Source organism: Myxocyprinus asiaticus, chromosome 31 (genome assembly GCF_019703515.2).
Source record: "Myxocyprinus asiaticus isolate MX2 ecotype Aquarium Trade chromosome 31, UBuf_Myxa_2, whole genome shotgun sequence".
In the NCBI taxonomy this organism is placed as follows: Eukaryota; Metazoa; Chordata; class Actinopteri; order Cypriniformes; family Catostomidae; genus Myxocyprinus; species Myxocyprinus asiaticus.
Window position 1 is genome coordinate 11101610 of NC_059374.1, and position 24988 is coordinate 11126597.

At 37.5% G+C, this 24988-nt stretch overlaps 1 protein-coding gene across 1 annotated transcript in view; it reads left to right on the plus strand.

The window, feature by feature from the left end:
- Nucleotides 1-12656: 12656 nt before the first annotated feature.
- Nucleotides 12657-24988, plus strand: part of LOC127421991 (ATP-binding cassette sub-family G member 1-like) — a 45575-nt gene continuing 33243 nt past the window's right edge. Inside the window, exons 1-2 of the mRNA XM_051665284.1 lie at nt 12657-12916; nt 14215-14458. Coding sequence (XP_051521244.1) covers nt 12794-12916; nt 14215-14458 — 367 coding nt within the window. The 5' untranslated portion in view covers nt 12657-12793. The remainder of the gene's footprint in view (nt 12917-14214; nt 14459-24988) is intronic.

Below are 24988 nucleotides of genomic sequence, written 5' to 3' on the forward strand. Positions count from 1 at the left end.
GAATGTACTGAATGACCAAGTTATCCCATCAATGGATTATTTATTCCCTGACAGCATGGGCATATTCCAGGACGACAATGCCAAGATTAATCAGCTCAAATTGTGAAAGAGTGGTTCAGGGAGCATGAGGAATCATTTTCACACATGAACTGGCCACCACAGAGTCTTGACCTTAATCCCATTGAAAGTCTTTGGGATGTGCTGGAGAAGGCTTTATGGTGTGATTCGACTCTCCCGTCATCAATACAAGATCTCAGCCAAAAATGAATGCAACGGAAATAAAATGTTGTGACGTTGCATAAGGTTGTTGAAACAATGCCACAACAAATGTGTGCCGTAATCAAAGCTAAAGGCAGTCCAACATAATATTAGAGTATGCAAAAAAATGTTGTCCAGGCAATGTATGTATGTATCTGTCTGTCTGTCTATCATTCTATCTATCTGTCTGTCCATCAATCATTTCTATAAATCTGTCTGCCTGTATTTCTGTCCATCTATCTATCTATCTATCTATCTATCTATCTATCTATCTATTTATCTCCGGTCTGGAGGGGACACTGGCGCACGTTAGCTGCCGCTTTTCCACTCTGGTTTTATTGTTTGTTTGTTTGTTTTTACTGTTAGTTTTCATTTTAAATTTTAATTTTCTGCAGCTGTGTTGCTTTATTATAATTAGATTTTATTGTTCGAACCTCACTTGGATCGGATGTGCTACTGTCTCTCTGACCTGTTCTGCTGCTGCTCTCTGAGTCGGGATCGGGCTTTCTCAGCGTTTTCACTTTGAATTTGATCAGAGCGTGGAGGGGTCCTAAATCCACACTGGATGTCATTATGCGGCTTTTTCTGACTATTTGGAACATCTGCATCTTCCTTGTATCAGGGAATTTTGCAAAGCAGTGGATTAAACAAGTGGATCTCACTATGATAAGGTACTCCTTATCCGAACTTCTCTTCCGGCAACATCATGCCCATCCTGACATCAGTGTTATCCAAACTTTACGCTCCATGCGACTTTTCCGTCGGCCTAGTTATGTACACAGAGGCTCTCGTCAGAAACGCTGCATTACTGGAGCCGGCATCACCGTATCCTGGTCGAGTCGTAGGCGCTTGGTTCGTCATTACTCAATCTGCCAGGGCATTTGCCCTAGTAACCTATGTTATCCTGAAATTCACTCTGACAAGCGCGGTGTGATTATGCGTCTCAGTACTGTAAGACTCGCACACTTGAATACAAGGTCACTGAATCATAAAATGACTCTTCTCTCTGACATTATTACAGACAGAAACCTTGATGTTTTCTCTCTCTTTGAAATGTGGCATAAAGACAATGACTACCTCAATCTCAATATGTGTGCCCCATCTGGTTATACGTTTATTGATATGCCGTGATCCACTGGTAAAAGTGGTGGACTCGCTGTTATTTACAGATCCGATATGTCAGTCACTGAAATCGCTGCTCCCTCTGTTTTGTCATTTGAATGTTTGGTTTTTAAAATCAATGGTGTTTTGTCTGTTCTTGTACTGCTAATTTACCGTCCTCCTAAACCTAACCCACTCTTCTTCTCTGAACTTACTGAACTGTTGACACTTCTAAGTCCTATTTGTTCAGCTATGGTATTAACTGGAGATATTAACATTCATGTTGACATTCGAAATTGTGTTAAATGCTGTCAGTTTTTTGGAAATGGTTTGATGGTTTTAATTTTACCCAACATGTCAACTTTCCTACTCATAGGTTAGGACACACATTAGATTTGGTTTGTTTTTGTTTGTATGCACAATTACATACTTATCTCGAAATCATTTATTTGAACAATTTCAATCAGGTTTTAGAACTGGGCATAGCACTGAGACAGCATTGGTGAGGGTCCTGAATGACCTCCTTATTGCAGCTGACACAGGTGCATGCAGTATTTTGGTCTTGTTAGACCTCAGTGCTGCATTTGACACTATATCGCACTCTATCTTACTGGATAGGCTGCACAGCTGGCTTGGTCTCTCTGGGACAGTGCTGGACTGGTTCAGATCTTATCTTACAGATCACTCTCAGTTTGTCATCTTGGGTAATAATAAGTCTGAGTCTGTACCAGTGCATCAGGGTGTTCCATAGGGGTCTGTGTTGGGCCCCACTCTATTCAGCATTTATATGCTTCCCCTCGGGCAGATTATTGGGAAGTATGGCCTTGGTTATCACTGCTATGCTGATGATACACAAATCTACATCAGCACTGGCCCTGATATTAACTGCACTTTAACTGTGCGGAGTGTCTGCATGAAATTAGTACCTGGATGCAGCATAGTTTTCTAAAGCTGAACTGTTCCAAAACTGAGCTCATGCTCACTGGTACACTGGCTGCTACACGTAAAGTTGACCTAAATCTTAAATTGATGGTTGACAATAGCCTTGTGCTTCCCTCCTCTCAAGTGTGGAACCTGGGACATTTGATGCACACATTAAAAATATTTCCAAAACAGCCTTTTACCACCTTAGATATATTGCCTGACTTAGGTCCTTCCTCTCTCTGGCTGAGTTGGAGCTACTTAGAATTATAAAAACCACTGAAAAATTTTGAGTGTGCTATTCACAAGAAGCATCTGATGTGGGCCTTGCTTTGCAAAAAAAGAGATCTAAGAAGACCTACGAGCAAGAATTGTTGCTTTGCATAAAGCTGGAAAGGCTTACAAAGTTATCTTGAAGAGCTTAGATAGTCATCTGTCCACAGTTAGACAAAGTGTCTATAAATGGAGACAAAGACTTGAAGGAATAATTGGAACTGGTTTACAGTATTTCGCACATATCTTTGTGGATAATCAGCGAAATCCAAGACATCTTTTTCAAACCATAAATAGACTTTTCAAAGTCAATGATGCCAACATCTTGACTGCTTCTCATCAGTTATGTAACACCTTTCTTAATTTTTTTAATTCTAAAATTGCTAATGTCCGTAAACAAATTCTCTCTTTACCTGCCTCACTTACATCCCGTCATTATTTGTCCAGTTTTTCAGGTACGCGTTTTTCAAATTTTTTGCAGCTTGATCATGCTGCACTTGCTATTGTAGTATCGGGTATGAAAACTTCCACTTGCATACTTGATCCTTTACCTACAAATCTATTCAAGTCTTGCTTTGATTACTTGTGCCCGGTGGTGCTCAACATAATCAATGAATCGCTGTGCACAAGTGTCGTTCCAGCTGCAATAAAAATGTATGCTGTTAATCCAGTTGCAAAAAAGCAAAACGTTGCCTTGGATAATCTAAATAACTCCCATCCCATCTCTAATCTCCCGTTTTTGGCAAAAATATTAGAGCGTGTCATTGCCACTCAGTTGTATAATCATCTCACTGTCAATAATCTCTTTGATCCACTTCAGTCTGGTTTTTGGAAATTCCACAGTACAGAAATGGCTCTTGTTAAGGTTACCAATGACTTATTAATGGCATCTGATGCAGGATCTCCTTCGATCCTTATCCTCCTTGACCTTAGTGCTGCATTTGACACTATTGACCATAATCTTTTACTCACCCACCTTGAAACTGTCTTTGGTGTTTCTGGGACAGTTTTGAATTGGTTCAAGTCTTACTTTTTTGAACATAGACAGTTTGTTATTTTGGGTGAGCACAGGTCTGAGACTGGTCTAGTATACACTGGTGTCCCTCAGGGTTCCATTCTGGGTCCCCTACTTTTCAGCCTCTATTTATTCCCGTTAGGCCAGTTCCTAAGATCTCTTGGTCGTACCTATAATTTTTTCGCAGATGATACGCAAATTTATATACATTCCATGCATGGTCAAAACAAAGTTGAAACATTCCTCTCCAAAAGAATTTCTGAGATAAAAATCTGGATGTCCAATAATTTTCTCTGTTTAAACAGTGACAAGACCGAGGTGATATTGCTTGGCACCCATCATCAGCGTCGTAATGCTAATCCGACACCACTGGTTATTGACAACTGTGTACTTGAGTTTCAGGGAAAACTGAAGAATCTTGGTGTGATCTTTTATTCTTCTCTGACGTTTGAACCTCATGTGCAAAATACAGTCAGGACATCATTCTTTTATTTCAGAAACATTGCAAAGTTGCATCCAATGCTATCCTTTTCTGTAGCTGAAAAGTTTGTATTCAATACATTTGTATTTTCACACATCGAGTACTGTAACGCACTCCTTGCTGGGGTTTCAAAGTCGATCTTAAATAAACTGCAGTATGTCCAAAACTCGGCAGCCAGGATTTTAACTCGGACTAAAACAGGTGAACATGTTACCCCAGTCTTGGAGTCCTTGCACTGGCTCCCTGTTAAGTATCGGGTCGACTTTAAAGTTCTCATGCTTACATAAAAAGCACTTCATGGTCTGGCTCCCAATTATCTTTCAGACCTTCTAATTAATTATACTCCAAAGCATAACCTTCGTTCGTCTCAGCATGGCGTTTTAGTAGTCCCTCAAACACGTATGTGCTCAATGGGTGATAGGGCATTCTCAAATTATGCTCCTAGGCTGTGGAATTTACTTCCAGTTGACATTCGTGAGTCAAAGACTCTTGGTATTTTCAAATCTTGCCTAAAAACCCATTTTTTGAGTGGTGTTTGTAGTGTTTGATTCACTTTTATTGTATTTGTGTGTATTTTTATTCTATGTTTATGTGTATTTTGTCGTTTTTGAGTTGTTCTTATGTAAAGCGCTTTGAGAAGCCACGTTTAAAGGCGCTATACAAAATAAAAGTTTATTACTATTATTATTATTATTATTATTATTATAATTAGTATTATACACAAAACATTAAACAGGCATGATGTCCATGGCAGGACACCACAGAGGAAGCCACTGTTTTCCAACAAAAACATTGCCGTGTGTCTGAAGCAGGGGTGTGTCTAGGATTTTTTGCCAGGGGTGGCAAGAGTCGAGTAAGGGGTGGCATACAGTTGCAATCGAAATTATTCAACCCCCCCAAGACAGTAAGGTTTTACAAAGGTAAGCTTTTCTGATGACCCAGAATTTTTTTACTTTTAAACTATATCAGTTGAGTGACACATTCAAAGTCATAGTGTGAATATATAACCTAATATTTCTAAATAGCAGGATTTTTTTTTTTTAAATACAGCCATGTCATAATTATTCAACCCCTATTGCATGTAGTGGTTTCTTAAATATGTAAGGCTACACAAGTAATTGTTTTAAAACAAAATTAAGTCATCAATCTGCAATGGCACTTATTTAAGTTTTAAAATTTAAGTTTAGCATTGTAAGCAAAAATTTATTTCTATGCAAAAAATGCAATTAGATATAAGCTGTCTCAAAAGCTAATAGAGGAGATTATTTCATTACACAAGAAAGGTCATGGCTAAAAGTACATTTCCAAGGCACTTCAATTTCCAGTAGACAAAGTTGGCAGCACCATTCATACATTTTTTAAATATGGTACAACCTTGTTGGGGTGTGGAAGAAAGCAAAACTTCACCAAGGGAAATGTTGACTCCAGTTGACTGAATATTCAAGAAGTAATTAGGAAAGACCTGTGGAGTCCTGGAAGGTTTTATAGACGTATGACACTAAACTGAAAATGAGTTTTAGACCCATGGGTCAGCAGTACGTCTGGAGTAAGATGACAAGGTGATAACAAGAATGACACCATCCCCACAGTCAACCCACGCCTGACCTTTGACTTGGGCGGAACGTTGTTATGCACCATGCACAACACAGACGTTTTAAAGGAATAGTTTACCCAAAAATGAAAATTTGCTGATAATTTACTCACCCTCAGTTTTTCTTTCTTCATCAAAACTGAATTTAAGACTTTTAGGATTTCATTTCAGGCCTCCTCCTCTAAACAATGCAAGTGAATGTCCTCCATTTTTTGACGGTCCAAAATGCATATTTAGGGTGCATCAAAATAATCCACACGACTCCAGTCGACAAATAAAATTCTTCTGAATGCAAACAACTGATTATTTTTAGAAACAAAACAATACTTATATACTTTTTAACTACAAATGTTCACTTCCTTACATCTCTGTGATGTGCGCTCATGAGAGGGATGACGTAAGCTCGTTGGTAAGGTCACGCATCACGTGGAGGAGGAGTCAGGAAGTGTGTCATTGTTTACATTGTTTTTTTATTATTATTATTTGGAATTCATATTGTTTTGAAATTGTTTTGGACTGTTTTGATTTGTGAACGGCACAAGTTTCTCTTGTAAACAATGACGCGCTTCCTGACTCCTCCTCTACGTGACGCGTGACCTTACCAACGAGCTTACGTCATCCCTCTCATGAACGCATGTCACAGAGATGTACGGAAGCGGACATTTGTAGTTAAAAAGTATTGTTTTGTTTCTAAAAAGAATTAATCGTTGATTATTAAATGAATCGTTCGACTGGAGTCGTGTGGATTATTTTGATGCACTCTAAATATGTATTTTGGACCGTCAAAAAATGGAGGACATTCACTTGCATTGTTTAAAGGAGGAGGCCTGAAATGAAATCCTAAAAACCTTAGATTCTGTTTTGATGAAGAAAGAAACTCAGCAAATTTTCATTTTTGGGTGAACTATTCCTTTAATCCATTGCGTACTGCCTCCAGGACGCGAGCGGGTCCGAGTTAGGGTGGAAAGTGGGGTGGCAAAGCTCATTTTTAGGGTGGCAGCTGCCACCCCATGCCACCCTTCTGGCCCCGCCCCTGGTCTGAAGTTTGCCAAAGACCACCTTGACACTCTACAACACTACTGGGAAAATGTTTTGTGGACTGATGATACTAAGGTAAATTGTTTGGGAAGAACACGCAGCACTGTATCTGGCATAAAAAGGGCACCTGAAGTATGGTGGAGTGAGCATCATGATTTGGGGCTGCTTCTGGGTCTGGACTGCCTGCCATCATAGAGGGAAAAATGAATTTTGAAATGTATTAAGATATTCTACAGGTTTATTTCAGGGTGGCTTTGTGCCAGCTGAAGCTCAGTAGAAGTTGGTTGATGCAGCAGGACAATGACCCTAAACATCAGAGTAAATCCACTACAGAATGGATTCAAAAAAAGAAAATCCACCTTTTGGAATGTCCCAGAGCCCAGACCTTAACCCAATAGAGATGCTGTAGAATGACCTCAAGAGAGCCATTCACACCAGACATCCTAAGAATATGGCTGAGCTGAAGCAATTCTGTAAGGAAGAATGGTCCAACATTCCTTCTGTATGTTGTGCAGCCAAAGGAGAATTGATCAGTTATAAAATCCAAGGGTTCAGTTACTTTTTCCACAGCACTGTGAATGTTTAATGGGATGTGTTCAGTCAAGACATGAAAGATTATAATTGTGTATGACCTCAATTAACACTCATATGTGTGTGCATCTCCAGTTGAAACTCATTTATTAACAGGTAATTGTGCAATTGTGTACAGCCAGGGACTTTGTCAGCAAAAAAAGTACTATTCAGAACACGCCACAGCTCACATGCCAGCCCTTGTGACCAGGACCCTACACCCACCCACTCAATTCACACACTGGTTTCAAAACTGTTGAAGTTGTTGAGTAATGAAGCTTACTTCACTGACATACATTTGTGTTTGTGACGAGGAGGAGGGTGGGGCTGGGCCGCGAGGACACACGCCCGGCCCTGATTTGGGCTAATCAGCCAGGAGGGCTATAAAGACAAACCAGAGGCACCAGTTCAAGAGAGAGAGACACATGTGGCCGCTGTGTGTGTGTGTGTCTATGTGTTTAAGTTGTTTAAGTCCGTTTCTATCATGACAGTTCCCACCTCCTTGCCCATCCTTTACCTGTTACATTGGTGCCAAAACCCAGGAGGGAGTAGGGATGCGCTGTAGTAGAGTCCTCGCCCCTGCCATCCGCCAGGAAGGGGAGGAGCCGTTCCATCTGCCAAGGGTCAGAGGACTTGCTGCTGTCTGCCCGGACACACGCCCAGCCCGGAATTGGGATAATCAGCCGGGAGGGGGATAAAGACGAGCTGGAGGTGCCAGTTCGAGAGAGAGAGAGAGACACATGCTGCCACTGTGTGTTTCTATGTGTTTGTGTTATGTTGTTTTAAGTTCATTTCTGTCATTAAAGTTTACGTTGACTGTTCTGCCTGTTTCCGCCTCCTCCTTGCCCATCCTTTACCTGTTACAGTGTTATAAAAATGGGCATAATTAATATTGTGTAACACAAAATGATGATGGCCATGACAGCTATGTTTACTCTGGTCCTTTAAGCATCACAAAATTATTTTCAATCAAAAGCCACCAGAGGGGGTATTTGCATTAAGCATATTCTCAGTGCATTCTGAACAGTTGGTTCAATGAGTAAAAGTATCTGGACCGTTAATCCGCACTTAAAATAATATAAATGTCATTGCATTAAACAACAGTTGGCACAAAAACACTTTTCAAGCAAAACATTTCACAAAAAGATTGTTATGTTTTTAAATATAGATATAGAAATATTCAAAATGAAGATACAACTGCATTTTGGCACTTTGTAGTTGTCAAACGTTAATGCAATTGTTCTCAAACTGGTCCTAGAGGCCCTACAGCACTGCAAATTTTGTATGTTACCCTTTTCAGATACACCCAATTTAAGTCTTGGAGTCTCCACTAACAAGGCGATGAGTTGAATCAGGTGTGTTTGATTGAGAAGACATCCAAAATGTGTTGAGGGGCCTCCAGGACAGGTTTGAGAGCCACTGCTTTAGTGGAACATGTCCATAATCACTATGATGAACTACACCTGTAGTTACTCTGCTTGGACACCTGTGTGAGCTTGAGGGAACTAACTTTAACCCTCCTGTTATGTTCGGGTCATTTTTGACCTGTTTAAGGGTTAATACTAGACTTAATCTTAACCTTAACAGTGACAAAATTAATATTAATTAATTATATTAATAATTACAAAAAGTTTTTACGTTTTTATAATATTTGTTTATATTTATGGAATGTCAGCGTTCTTGCCTAAACCTATAATGTTCGGGCCAAATCTGACCCTGGGGTAAATACTGCTGGTTTTCAATGCAGCTGTGAAGCGTCTCTTGAGTCAAGAGTGTCACAAGATCTCTCTCTCTCTTAAAGAGATAATACACATTATTGTTCATTTTACTTTATCAAAATCAGCCAAGATTTCACCCAGAAAAAAAACAAACATGTGAATAAAAATATGAAGGCGATCATTTTAGGCGACCATTTTTCAAGGTCTTTTGGTTCCAGAAGTACAGAAACTTTCATTGGGAAGCAGTAAACATCTAATACATTGCATACAACACGGTTTCAGCAAAATATTTATCATGTTGATGATGTAGAGTTTTTAGAAAATCGTTTATGAAATATGATATGCACAGATTTATAGGGTTAATATTTGCAGATGTTACACAGACCTGCACATTCTGACAAGACTGTGTGTAGTACACACACACACACACACACTTAGTTATATGTAGTTGTTCAACTGCACAATGTTGATTCAACAATGCTGACAATGTATTTGTTGTACAATAATATATGTTCTTTTTTTCCCTCAATATTCCTATGATTGTAATGTTACAGATTATAAACCATGATTGTTTTTCTTTCAGACTAATTAAATTTGTAAGTAATATGAGTATCAGCTTATAAAGCTTGTAAAGCTAAAGATTTACTGTATATCTATTGTACATGTGTAGTACCACAACTCACAAATAGGTGGCACTCTTACCAGTTAAAGTGCTACTATAGAAGCCTTTATTCAGTGCGAAAACATGTAGGTAAGCCTATGCCAATTTTCAAGTTAATAATTTATAGATAAGTGTGCTGTAAATTTGCTGAAAATCGATTTAACACAATATCGGTAATTTTTTACCCGAACATCAGAGGTGTCATTATTTTTAAACATAAAAGAAGGGTTCGAATAAACGTGGGGTCATTTGGTTAAAAAATGGCTCAGGAAAATTAGTTCTGAGAAAAGAAAACACACCTGTTTCATACGTGTTGGGGCCACTTTATTTCTGACGTTTCTGTTTGGCTTCAAAGTAAATAGGCTCAAATTTAGGGTGCAATGGAACGTAAGGCACCCCTTAAAGGTGCACTCAGTAATTTTTTCCTCATTAAAAAAGTTTAACTCCTAAAGACATGAATTGCAATTTTGCAATTTTATTCTACATGGAGAGGGTCCGCACATGGGGGCTGCCATTTTACAATCACATGACCAGCCGAATACTACTCACTTAATCTCAGTAATCGTCCTGTTAGTTGACACTTTCACTCACTGATTAAAGTAATCATGGCTGACTGTGAATACTACATTTCTACAATGGCATCTGAAACTGAAAACTATTGATTTTAAATGATGCAGCATCCAAGCCGCTAGTTATCAGTGTAAGTCAAAGGTGACACAAAGACAAAAGTCTTTAAGGAAAATGTGCCTTTTTTCTGGTTGCAAAGTGTGTAAATATTGAAAAAATAAATATCTTTTTATTGAATATTGATGGAGCAACATAATTTGTGCAGAAATAAACAGAAGGTTATTTTGGTTTATTTTATTATTTTATTTATTTTAGGTGGCGAGGGGGCATTTTGCCCCACACTTGGGGTAAAAGGCCCTTGGTGGTGAAATATTGATAGTATAGATAAAGATGTCAATAGTTGTAGGACAAAATTTGTCAAAATACTTTTTAGACAGTAAGATGAAGAACAAATTAAGACAAATAAATAAATAAATAAATAAATAATAAAACACTGGTTATTTTATAAGTGTGTACAATTTCCTGTTAATTTCAGTCACATTATCTAAAAATATATAAGTTCAGGGATTCTCATACATACATTTGTAACATTTTAAAAGTGATTAAATATAACATCAAATCACCTCAAAATCAACCTTTAGACATTGTACTTGATGACCTCATGGATCAGAAAATGTTTGCAGTAGCCTACATAGTGACAAACAGGTGTTTAGGAAAAGACTGTGGTAGTTTTTGTTGCTATAAGTGTTCTGGGAGAAAATAAAACCAAAAGTGCCTTTATTGTACCCTAATATTATAGTGACTGTTGCTTTTTCTTTGTAGATTTGGATATTTCTTATATTAACATATTAATAAACACCAACACCTCACAAATGGCTAATATACACTATATTGCCAAAAGTATTCGCTCATCTGCTTTTAGACGAATATGAACTTAAGTGACATCCCATTCTTAATCCATAGGGTTTAATATGACGTCGGTCCACCATTTGCAGCTATAACAGCTTCAACTCTTCTGGGAAGGCTTTCCACAAGGTTTAGGAGTGTGTTTATGGGAATTTTTGACCATTCTTCCAGAAGCGCATTTGTGAGGTCAGACACTGATGTTGGACGCGAAGGCCTGGCTCGCGGTCTTCGCTCTAATTCATCCCAAAGGTGCTCTATCGGGTTGAGGTCAGGACTCTGTGCAGGCCAGTCAAGTTCTTCCACACCAAACTCGCTCATCCATGTCTTTATGGACCTTGCTTTGTGCACTGGTGCGCAGTCATGTTGGAACTAGATGGGGCCATCCCCAAACTGTTCCCACAAAGTTGGGAGCATGGAGTTGTCCAAAATCTCTTGGTATGCTGAAGAGTTCCTTTCACTGGAACTAAGGGGCCAAGCCCAGCTCCTGAAAAACAACCCCACACCATAATCCCCCCTCCACCAAACTTCACAGTTGGCACAATGCAGTCAGAAAAGTACCGTTCTCCTGGCAACCGCCAAACCCAGACTCGTCCATCAGATTGCCAGATGGAGAAGTGTGATTCGTCACTCCAGAGAACGCGTCTCCACTGCTCTAGAGTCCAGTGGCGGCGTGCTTTACACCACTGCATCCGACGCTTTGCATTGCACTTGGTGATGTATGGCTTGGATGCAGCTGCTCGGCCATGGAAACCCATTCCATGAAGCTCTCTACACACTGTTCTTGAGCTAATCTGAAGGCCATATGAACTTTGGAGGTCTGTAGCGATTGACTCTGCAGAAAGTTGGCAACCTCTGCGCACTATGCACCTCAGCATCCGCTGACCCCGCTCTGTCATTTTACGTGGCCTACCACTTTGTGGCTGAGTTGCTGTCATTCCCAATCGCTTCCACTTTGTTATAATACCACTGACAGTTGACTGTGGAATATTTAGCAGCGAGGAAATTTCACGACTGGACTTGTTGCACAGGTGGCATCCTATCACAGTACCACGCTGGAATTCACTGAGATCCTGAGAGCGGCCCATTCCTTCACAAATGTTTGTAGAAGCAGTCTGCATGCCTAGGTGCTTCATTTTATACACCTGTGGCCATGGAAGTGATTGGAACACCTGAATTCAATTATTTGGATGGTGTATGTCCTATAACCTATATTTAGATTCACTATCCAATCCAGTGAAAAGTAGTCAGAAAACACGTCTTTCTGTGCCTCCCGCAAATTACCGTAATTATTGCAATAGGCGTGCATCTAGATTTTAATCGCAGCGGGCTTGACCGGAGTGAACAAGACACACTGGTTTAACGCAACGCTCATTACGCTACACTGGAAAAACTTCAAAACGCGACGCAACGGCCAAAGACATCCGTCTGCTGCATGTAGCCTACACATTATCGTTCTGTCTAAACGTTACAGTGGCATCAGAGAATTATGTCACTTTAGAGGAGTGCTGTTAAAGATTGTCAGCTGCCACTGTATCTATATGCGCGCGCATCGCCCTCCAATGTTCATCAGTGCTCCGGTACAGCGGATAGTGACGTCACCTTCTAAACAACAAGCGCAGGTAGCTTGCTTGTAAACAATAATACAGCCGTGGAGAGAGTGGACGATTCGGAGGGGAGCTCAGGACCAAAACAAATGCACAAGATTGCATTGCACTGGCCAAAATCGGATTTAGTCGCAGAACATTTGAAAGGAATGGCATGTCTGATGGCAGCCTTTTCAGTCAACAATACTACAGTGACCAACTCTTTCATAATGGTAAGATTGTTTAATTTCATTAACATCTATTTAGAAAATATGCTGGTATTGTCTTTTTTTTTTTTTTTTTAAATATTCTATTATTAATTTGTATATACTTATGTCTGTATCCCAAATGAACTAGAATAACCCTCACTGACTCCATGAGTTTACCATCTAAAATGCTATGCACATATCTGTTAGTCAATGTATTTCACGTGATTTTTTGTTTTTTTTGTTTTTTTTGTCAGCTGCATAACTTTACTAATGCATGGTCCATTGCAAAATATTTCACTTTGCAATATAATTTAGCACTAAGACAAATTGGAATATATTATTAAAATTTCAATTGTAATGAAGATGTGGATTTTAACATATCCCTCTACAAAACATTGGACACTTTTAAAATGAAAACACACTAAATGCATTACACTGACATTTGGGCATTACTGTTTTCCCTGAGCTTAAAATAAGCTTTGTCTGATAGTAACCCCATCTGCCTTCTGTGGCTGGAGGGAGAGGGATCAGGTTATCTCCATTTATATTTAGTGTACATTTTCCAGATAAAGTTTACTGTAGGCTACTGTACATTTCTGCACCACGTTCAAAGTTTGCAGCTCTTGTTTTTATTTAAATAAAAGAACCAAGTGTTTGTACAGGTTTAATATTAGCATGGAATTCCCCTAAAAAGTTTTGTGGCTGTAACATATACAGTCAGTGATTGTATCAGATGTGTATACCATGGTACTAAATAATTACCATATTCATATACCACACTACTACTCTAAGGTACCTGGAGAATTCAGTGGAATTGGGACATGTCCAAAAATCATGGTACTACCATTGTACTTTTCCAAAATAAATACATGAATAAATAAAAAAAAAAAAGTTTTTTTAGTCTTTTCATAAGAACACATGGTATTTACATGGTATTCCAAGACACTTCACACAATACCATGAGATATGTCCAAAAACATGATATTACCATGTTACATGTTCCAAAAACTTTGCCATTTTTATATTTGTTCAATTAGTTTGATATTTCAGTGCTGAAAATCTTGTATTCTGACATGACAAAATGATACAACCACTTAGTATTTGGCAAGAGGACATAAAGTTTTGTTTTGTTAATGGAATCTTCATTATCTAAAAGTCTGAAATCATAAATCTTTCCATAAGAGAATTACTACATATCCATCATCATTTCAGAACCTGAGAAGTTCCTCAGCAATAATGTTATTTTCTCAGACTAAACACTTTGAGTCTTTCCCCTCATGACTGCAGAGTATTACATAGGCTCTCCGTCTTTCCGTCTCCAGAATACAAATGGACCTCCCGATCTTATGCTGGACCCAAGAAGTGTGTGTGTGTCCATCGACGAGGTGATGTCCAATCACGTCGGTAGTCAACAGATGCCATTGTTACACGCACACCTAAAAAAAGTAGAGAACAATCTGACTGAAGCCCAGCGATTCTCGTACCTTCCCCGCAGACCAGCGGTCAACATCGAATTCCAAGATCTCTCATTCTCAGTTCCTGAGGGACCATGGTGGAGAAAGAAAGGTAATGTGTGACATTTATGCTTCAAAGAACCTTAACGTTTATTCTAATATATGTCAAAAAGTTTGTACCATTTAAGAATGCATATGTAGGATGTAACACGGAGGCAAAGAAGCAAGATTGGCAGCTCAAACAAGGTCACAGAAGAAGGATGTTTAAACAGTTTGTTCATTTTTGCATGCAACATTGAATAATTTTTCTAAACTTTAATTTCCTCAGTTCTATTGTATATTGTAAGTATATTGACAGATCTACTGAATATCAAAAGAGAGTGTTAGTGTAAATCTACCAAGAGTAGAAAGCAATCCACAAATCATCATTTGCTTCAGAATCCAAATTAGTCCAGAAAAAAGCATTTTATCCAATAAAATGATCTCTAGAATGAGAATGTCCCTCAACCTAATACCACCTGCCTCTGATTAGCACTAGCAAGTAGCAAATCATGTTCATGGCTGCAATGTACATTAAAGCCTATTGTTTTTTTGTTTTTTTAAAGTGACAAGGCCTTTCAAAATGTCTTACCCAAATTTCAATAGCAAATACAATAACGTAGGAACAAAAACTGCACTCATTAAATGATATCATGGGGTTTTGTAAGGTACATGTTAAAAATTGTACTGTACAAAAAAAAAAAAAAACAACAACACAAAAAACAGTGCAGTGTCATGCTGAAGACCTCACCGTAGAGATTTTTGCCTGCATGCGTCATAAAACATTCTTGTCGTTTGGTTCTCACCTCAGTTCAGAGAATTCTGTCAAAGGCTCGACAATCTTCAGATTTATTCCGTGTGTTTAATCGCAATATGTTTTATTATACTTATAAATACATTAGGATCACACTTTATTTTAAAATGTTCATGTTACTGAGTATTTACTATGATAATTACTGAGTAATACTAATCAACTACATGTATTTGCTGTGTAATTATTTTGTAGAGCTTCTTGTATTTACATATTGTTATAGCTATTACTATAGTAATTATTAATAATAACATGTAATATGTGTAACACGGACACTATAAAATACATTAATCTATCATATCAATATTTTAGATCCCATAACTCTAACCACTTATAAACAACATAAACACGTAACAGGCAGGTAAATTTGGTCACAATAATTTTAGTTACATAGTTAATCATTTTAGTTACATTACACTATGATGTAGATATTTTTAAAATCCAAACCCTACCCCTACATCTAAACAAATTCTCATGAATATAAAAAGGTAAACAGTCTCATTAATGTATTTGAAGAAAAAAAAAAGAAAACTATAAAAGTATTCCAAATGACTCATTAAGCATTTAAAGTCTTCTGAACCATATGATTGCTCTGTGTGAGAAACAGAGTGAAACTGAAGGTTTTAATCACTGGAAATTCTCCCCCTCCATGAAGGCAGTCATATCTCATTTAAAAATATAGTATACTGTACATCTAAACATTAGAATGTCACAATCGGTCACAAGACACACAAAAGCCAGTGGCACTAACATCATCAAAGCTGTCGTAATGCTTCTTGAGGCGGCAATTTTTGAATGTTTAAATGAGTGCGAGTCGGGATCTGACTGTTACGGTGAATGGAAATGCAGATCATTTAATAATTACCTACATTTTTATCGTTTCCTCACACAAAGCCATCACACAACCTCTGAAGATCCAGAATACAGCACACAAATAGAGGATTACTTTTTATGGTTCTTTTCTTGTTAAATGAGCCGCAGCCTGGACATTCGGAAAACGCTCTTTGGACCGTATTTTAAGAGTGCTAGCACTAAGCGCAGTGTTATGCCATAATTCATTAGAACAAAGTCAATGGGCAATGCCATGAAGTTTTGGTATTTTCATACAAGCATGTCTAGGCGCAAGTGGGCAATGGGCTGGGTCAAGTGTATTTTGGCGAAATCGTACGCGCAAGGCGCTAATGGGCTGGGTCAAATGCAATTTAATTTGGAGGTTCTTCTCTGGTTATTGCAGCATCTGCATACTATTATATAATCCATTCCCTCAAGCACCAGCGAAATAAAGACAATGCATTCATAAGAAGTTGGTAGAGTAAATGGACTGTATGCAATGAATTAGAATAGAAATATAGACTTTTTTATGCACATTATTTTGTGCATTAACTGCATGCTAGTTGAATGTGACACACTCCTTTTATATGCATGGAAAATGTGGTTCAGGATATGGATGTAGGCTCTGTTAAATTATAGAGAATGTAAGTAATATTAATCATTTTCATCTACTGACACTGTATTAACAGTGTTTGAATTGTAACGCACTTCAATTCTACTGGCTGATTTTGATTTTGAAAAATTATTCATTTATTGAAACAAAAAAAATTAAACCAAAATTATTTCTAAATTCAAATTACACTTCAAACAAAATGAAAATATAATCAAAATAACGAAGTGGTCAAAAAAATCATACCATATGCAAACATTTTACCCTCTCCAACTTCTTTCACCTGGCTATTTTGCATTCCCTTAAAAATCACTCCATGACAACAGGTGGAAAAACACCAATACAAATTAGATCATAAATACAATAAATAAAAACATAATAATAATAATAATAATAATTGAAAAATAAACCATGATCTATAGATAGTTTAAGACAAATCTCTACGACAGTGATTGTCATGGACATTATTTGATGTTCCATTTGAGTTTAGACATGAACTTTATTAGCACCTGCTGGTGGAATCTCCAAACTGCAAATGCAGGAACTGAATTTAGAAAACAGAGCCCTATGTGTCACACAGCACACAAAATAAAATAAAATGATAAATGGGTAAATTTAATTTTCATATTCATTTTATTTTAAAATGTAACCTTGAGCAAAGTATTGAAATCCTGTGAAATGAGTTAAATACGGCATTAGAGTGATATTTAAAATACGGACCAAGGGCAACATTTTGGGGGCGCAGGCAAAAAGTTTCTATAATGACACAGAGTTATGAGAGTGTGTTGAAAAAAGGAACATATGACTGAAATATATTATTTTATATGGTACCTCTTAAGATAATAGTTCTATCTAAATACAGCAATATTAATGCAGAATTTTTTTAATTTATTTTTTTTAAAGCATTATTCAGATTTATTCATTAAATCTTAAATCTCTTTGTAGCATTATCTGTCTGAAATGTGCATATAATTAGCTGTATATTGTAATCTAACTTACTGCAGGAGGGATTTGATGGATTCTTTTGGAAATAGCATCAGAATTAGTTTTGCTTCCACCTTGGCGAATGAGTACTTGACTAGTGCTCAGCATACAAATAATTTGAAACATAAGCAGTCTTTTGAGTGCTACACTACACACTGGACTGCTCATCTTCAACATATTTTATATGGGTAGTATGGGATGTGGAATGGAACAGCCAAATGCAGTTTTTACATTTTTGGTTCCAAAAACTGGATGTTATCCTGAAATGGCACCACAATGCATAACCCAGCAGTGCAGTTAATTAATTAAGTAGTACTACATTTGACATAACAGCCCAGCTGTCTGCTTTCCAGCTTTTTGAGTTTTTATTTTTTTATTTTTATTTTTTTACTTTTATCTTAAGGACAAGGTTGTTTTTCTGATGGGCAGTCTTCATTTGGTTTACCATCTGGATTTTAATTTGCTTAATATGTTGTTATTACTATTTTTGTTCTTTGTTATTACAGACATCATATGTCAGGTCTTATTTCTGTTATCCTTCCCCTATAGCTCCAGAGTATTTTTGGACATGCTCATTCGCTGCTTAGTGTGACCTAGCGCCTCTGCAGAGCAGAATGAACATAGCCAAAGGCCCTGATGACATTGTTTTTAGGACGAAGTCTGCAGATTTCTTCAGTTACTTCTGTCCATGTCCAACCCGATCTCATGACAAGTCGTAATACGAGTTGTCATGTACAAAAACGTACAAATTTAAATCCCATAGAGAAAAATAAACATACTATGTTATCACGATTTTTACTAAGTTTAACTCCTAAACCAAACCTAACCTTAAAGTCTAACCCCTTACACAAATCCTAAACCTAACCATGATTTTAATAGTAAAATAACTTTTGTGTACCATGGAAGAAAGAAAACATTGGGGTTTGTAACGTAATGAGGAAAGCATATTACAGGTTATTGACATCAGCCATTTGTATTGGATAAATAAATATGGATTAAGGAACCAAATTTGTTCACAGAAGGTTCCTTTCTTAAATAAAGTGTTGGATAGGAGGTTTGCTAAAATTTGTTGCCTGAATTGTATCGATTTGAAATTCTGTTTGTTGATTGGTTGTTCTAAAGTTGTACCTTTTCATAAAAGTTAAGCCGTACGGATCTTTAACGATACAATACAAGAAGTTTGTTTTTTGTTGCCTTTTGAAATTCTGTTTGTTGACTGGTTGGTCTAAAGCCGTACCTTTTCATATGAGCCAAGTCGTACCATATCTTTACCGATACAATAAGAGATGTTGTTGATGTTGCATGTCAGCAGAGCAATATGATGAAATATCCTTTCGTTCTCTACAATTTAACAGTCTACATAGTCCGAGCACCACCTTTTCCATGCACATAAAGATTTACTGCATATTTACTCTTTCTGTTCTTCATGTTTGCTTAAAACTGCAGTCTCAGTGAGCCTTTTAATCTTCATTTTAAACTAGTCTAATAAAAGTTAGCTTTATATTTCTGTCTGAATCGTACTCTTACCAGTCGTAAAAACATTAATTTTCACCATATCATAATCCTTCACTAGTCAGTAAGTATTGCATCCTGATTCCTCTTGATTGTTCAGGGCACCCAGCTGGAAGAATATAAATTGACGCCAATGCATACAGCCAATTTACACTGGCACCAACGTCTTACGAATAGGCTGTCTTCATTTATGGCTTGCACTTTGCATGCACGATTTCGACAGTCGTAAACACTTTAAATTTTGCCATATTATAATCCTTCACTAGTCAGTAGGTATTGCATCCTGGTTCCTCTCGATTGTTTAGGGCACCCAGCTGCAAGAACAAAAATCGGCGCCAATGCAAACAGCCCCTTTACACTAGCTACCAACATCTTACTATTGGGCTGTCTTCATTTATAGCTTGTTCTTTGCACGCTTGATTTCATCATCCCACTTGCACCTAAAATACCAAATCTCTTTAGCCATACCCACTCACTTTGCGAGTATGGCATATCGCATAGCTTTGTGCTTAAGACAAAGTGGTCTTAAAATAGAGCCCTATGTTTCAAAGTCTCACACCAGACCTTTGACTAAACATGATCAAATCTGGTCCACACTGCACCTTATTCTGGCAAAGAACTGCCTCCTTAGACAGGAAGAGACTGTCTGATTGATATGTTAACAACTAAAAATGTTTATGTGCTCTTTAGCGAAAAATGTTTTTGAAATAGGTTAAACCACAATAATAGACTTACGTGAAAAAAATTGGTGTCGCAGTCTCTTTTGTTTGAGTGTCTCAAACAACATCTTTCAAAGATTTGATCCCACTAACTTCGCAAACCTTTGGCAAATCTGGTGGTTATTTAATCCTCAAAAGCACTCATTGTATCAACTCAGTACCATGTTAATACACATGCACACACACACACACAAAAAAACTGTGTGCTCTTACTCTTGGAAGTTGCTTAAAGCCAGCCAATCAGATTAGAGCTTAGTACATAGAGAAAGTGCTTTCCAGTTTAAAGTGCAATAACAGATGTTCAGTGTATGGACTGTGAGACATATACTGTCTCGATGTATTAATCTGATGGTATAGGAGAAAGTATTTTAACATTAAAAGAAATACATATAAATACACTTTAATAATTTTGAACTCTGAATTTAGGCTAATTTTACTTTATTGTGAAAAATTAGTTTGAAATGTAGAAGCTTTTGCCTGAAATACAGAAGCAAGCTTGTTCTTTCAGTGAAACTTCAAAGCCAGGCTTCACTGTTGTTTCCTCCAACACTCGTCCCATGAAATATACATAAGTGCTGATCCCATAGCCAACTGGCTCATTGTACAGGTGACCTCACTTTCACTCATTGACTTTGGTTCACTCCCTGGCCATCAGCTTTCACAGACCTTCTCCAAACAGGGCAACAGCATGTTCAACACAAAGCCCTGCCTTCATATTACACATTCAACATCAGAGACAGTAAATGCTTTGGGTTGGCAAACAGTCAACCATGGATGAAAGTATCTTGTCAGATAATGATCAGGGAGAGTACCACAGAGTGGAATATGGAACAGATTGGGAGGGGGCCAGTTTGATCCTGGTGCAGTTGCAGATATAACAAGGAATCAAAGCTTTTAGACCTAAAAACAGCACCCTGTGGCCGCTACAGTTAATGTATTTTTGTCATAGGAGATGATCTTTAATTTAATATAGCTAACTAGGTTGTCAACTGAATTAACTGATTATGCAAAAGTGCAAATGGGTAATTGACATGAAATACTTTGGAAAGCTGACCTCCGGTCCTGCGCTATGACATGCTAAAAGCCATGTAAAGTTATTTTAAACAACATTTTGCTAATTGTTTTACAATTTATGACCTCATATTTATTGTGAGGATATATGGAATATTTGTACTTTGAAAAAATCATTTATCACATGACAGAACCATTTAAAATGAACAAGAGACGCAAAAATTATTAAAAATTATGAAAAAAGAAATGGTGACCAGTTACAGGATATACACTCACTGAGTACTTTATTAGGAACACCTGTACACCTACTTACTCATGCAATTATCTAATCAGCCAATCATGTGGCAGCAGTGCAATTCATAAAATCTTGCAGATACGGTTCAGGAACTTCAGTTAACGTTCACATCAACCATTAGAATGGGGAAAATATGATCTCAGTGATTTTGACCATGGCATGATTGTTGGTGCCAGATGTGCTGGTTTAAGTATTTCTGTTACTGTTGATTTCCTGGGATTATCATGCACAACAGTCTCTAGTGTTTATTCAGAATGGTGCCAAAAACAAAAATCATCCATAAATGCTTTGTTGATGAGAGAGGTTAATGGAGAATGGCCAGACTGGGTCAAAACTGACAAAAAGGCTACGGTAACTCAGATAACCACTCTGTACAATTGTAGTAAGCAGAATAGCATCTCAGAATGCACAACACATCAACCTTGAGGCGGATGGGCTATAAGCAGAAGACCACGTCAGGAACTTTAATAGGACTATAGTGTTCCTAATAAAGTGTTAAGTGAGTGTAGACTTTCCCTTATAAATGTACTGTATATAAATGACCTAAAACCTAAAATGAAGATCCATAGACATTTTATGCATCAGAAATCCATTTGTGCAAGAAATAAAAATAATTATGAATTTAACATGAAGAGTCTTTCATATGATTTAGAATTCAGCTATAACAGCATTACTGTAAAATAAAAGTCAAAATCTCCATGGAAAGCTAAAGTCAACATAAAAATGCATCTGCAACCCATTTTACTTCCGTAATGTGACATATCCAAGTGAAACAGGATTTTCTATGGGGTCAAAATGTAGGGCAAAACTTTATTTTATCCATCAGGAATTGATTGGATTGTAATTAGTTGTTTCCATAAGACAGGTAGGGAGGGAGGGGTTGAAAATAAGAGGGCTTGGTGATGTCAAACTAAAAGGAAATTCATTTCAGAGGAGGAGCCAGTTATTATATTTTATTGAAAGATGACGAAGACAAAGGCTACATTCTGAATTAAATACTAGTGAATGTCTAACTGCATAGTGTGCAGTATGCTCTGACTGTCTTCTGTTAGAAAATAGTATGTAAAACCTATAAAACAATTTAATAACTATGCAATAATAAACATTTCAAATAGTGTTGTAACGGCTCGGCGGCGGCCATGCCGTGGAACTCTGGCTCGGCGGCGGCCATGCCGTGGAACTCTGGAAAAAAATCCACCTGGCTGGCCAGAGCGCAAAAGTCCTCTACATACTCCTCCAGGGGACGATTCCCCTGACGTAGCCGTATGAGTAGAACTGCTGGGTTCATAGTTGGTCAAGTATTCTGTAATGTTGCTGGCAATGGCAATGACGAAGACGATGACGAAGTGTAGAGAGAACCCAAGAGCAGTTTATTTACAAACGAGATAATCCAAAAATCCCTAACTATAAACGTGAAAGAAAACCTAAAACATGGACTTGACTATGACTTGGCTTGGCTTGGCTTGGCTTGGCTTGACTTGACTTGACTTGACTTGACTTGACTTGACTACATTCATTCAATACTTGACAAAGGACAATGGAAAACATGAGGGCTTAAATACAAGACATGGGAGAAAATAAACCAATGAACAAACAGAACTCTAACAAGATAATTAAACAATAAACCAATGAAAACATGAAATCACATGACAAGGGAACAGGAACTAAACTTTTCAAAATAAAAGACATGAATCAACAAAATACACATGACAAGTGTTATGCTAAATTGTCATATGGCCTTATTAAGTCTGTCACATGACCTCATTATGCACTTGTATAATTCCGTGAGTGGTGTCCAGTTATCATTTTGGAAACAAAAATGTGCATTTCTAATCCAATGTAAAAAATAAAATAAAAATAGATAGATTTTAAAGGAATAGTTCACTCAAAAATGAAAATTTTCTGATCATTTAGGCTACTCACTCTCATGCCATCACAGAAGTGTATGACTTTCTTTATTCTGCAGAACACAAACATAGATTTTTAGAAGAATATTTCAGCTCTGTAGGTCCTCACAATGCAAGTGAATGGGTACCAAACTTTTGAAGCTCCAAAAGCACATAAAGGCACCATAAAAGTAATCCATATGACTCTAGTGGTTAAATTAATATCTTCAGAAGTAATATGTTAAGTCCTTTTTTACAATCAATCTCCACTTTCACATTCTTCTTCTTTTGTTTTTGGCGATTTGCATTCTTTGTGCATATCGCCACCTACCAGGAAGGGAGGATCATTTATAGTGAAAAAGCACTTAAATATTGATCTGCTTCTAACCCACACCTAATATATCGCTTCTGAAGATATGGATTTAACCACTGGAGTCATATGGATTACTTTTATGCTTCCTTTATGTGCCTTTTGGAGCTTAACATTTTTGGTACCCATTAACTTGCATTGTGAGGACCTACAGAGCTGAAATATTCTTCTAAAAATCTTCGTTTGTATTCAGGAGAAGAAAGAAAGTACACACATCTGGAATGGCATGAGTAAATGGTGAGAGAATTTTCATTTTTGGGTGAACTATTCCCTTACTGTCATGTTAACTTAAAGCAACTACATGCGACATTGATTTGTGTAGCATCTAGCATTGTTTTACTGAAAAGCAGTAGAGAATGACGGGCATAGTTAGCTTGTGTATCATCAGTTGACTGCAATTGAAACCAGGCCTTTGTCTAGTTACTGTCTAACAAATCTTTATAATCCATACTTGGAGGAAAGAGAGAGCGAGACTGCAGTAGCCTAGTTTTGCTGTCACTGCTCAGCTGGTTACTCTCGGTCAGTAAACTTCAGTAACCTCTGCTCAGAGCTGTAGGCAGGGTGCTCTGGAACAGGATGAAACCATCAGCTGTGCACTTGCGAAGATAAGGCTGGTAATAAGGGATGCTTGGTATATTGTTCTATCACTAGGTAACTTGTCAGAATATCTTCATTTTTAACTTAAGGAATGATTATTTTTGTCATCAGAAGAGAGAGAGATCGCCTAAGCGAGAAAAAAAAAGTAAAAAAAAAACTGAATAATGTATCGGGAACATACACTTTTTAAAGTACATTCCCCAACTCCAAATTATTAAACAGAACACCTGTTTCATGAGACTTGCAGACTCCAGTTATACAAATGCAGGTATCTCCTGACCTTCTCACACACATGCTCTTGACGTGCATATCTACTGTTGTTGTTTTTATCTTCGTCTATTTACCGGTGATTATGTATTCTTCTAGCACTTCTTCCTGACTGCAATGGCAAAAATGTGAGTATTTCCACCTTGTGGATCCACTAATTCGTGCAAATAATTCCAGGCGCATGCGCAGTCGGGCTGCACACGTTCAGTGCTCGAGCACTCTGCTGATGACAAGATCTGTGTCACGCGTGAGCATTCGCGTATGACCGAAGTATACTTTGGGCTTTAATTGGATTAGATTAATCCATATCTAATATCTTCTTCTATAAATAGTTATTACTAAAGATGTTTCTTCTTCTGTTAATATCTTGAACTGTTAATCTCTGTTAATATCTTGCTGTATTATTTTTTCGACATATTTTCATCAACAGTATACTTTAATAAAATCGTTAAGTTATCGTCATGATGCTTCTTTTTCATCTCATATTCGTTATTGTTGAAGAAATCAAAAAACCCTTCGTCAACAAACATTTCCGTCATTGACGTTGACAAGAGTAACACTGGAAACAGTCTATGAATGTGAACAACAATGCCAGTTAGTCTGTATTGTACTTCGTTTCTAGCACAAATTGCATTGGATGAGGAAGCACACTTATAAGCAACCAATCAAGCCCTTCCCCACCTGGCCCCGACCAAAGCTTCTTTCACTTG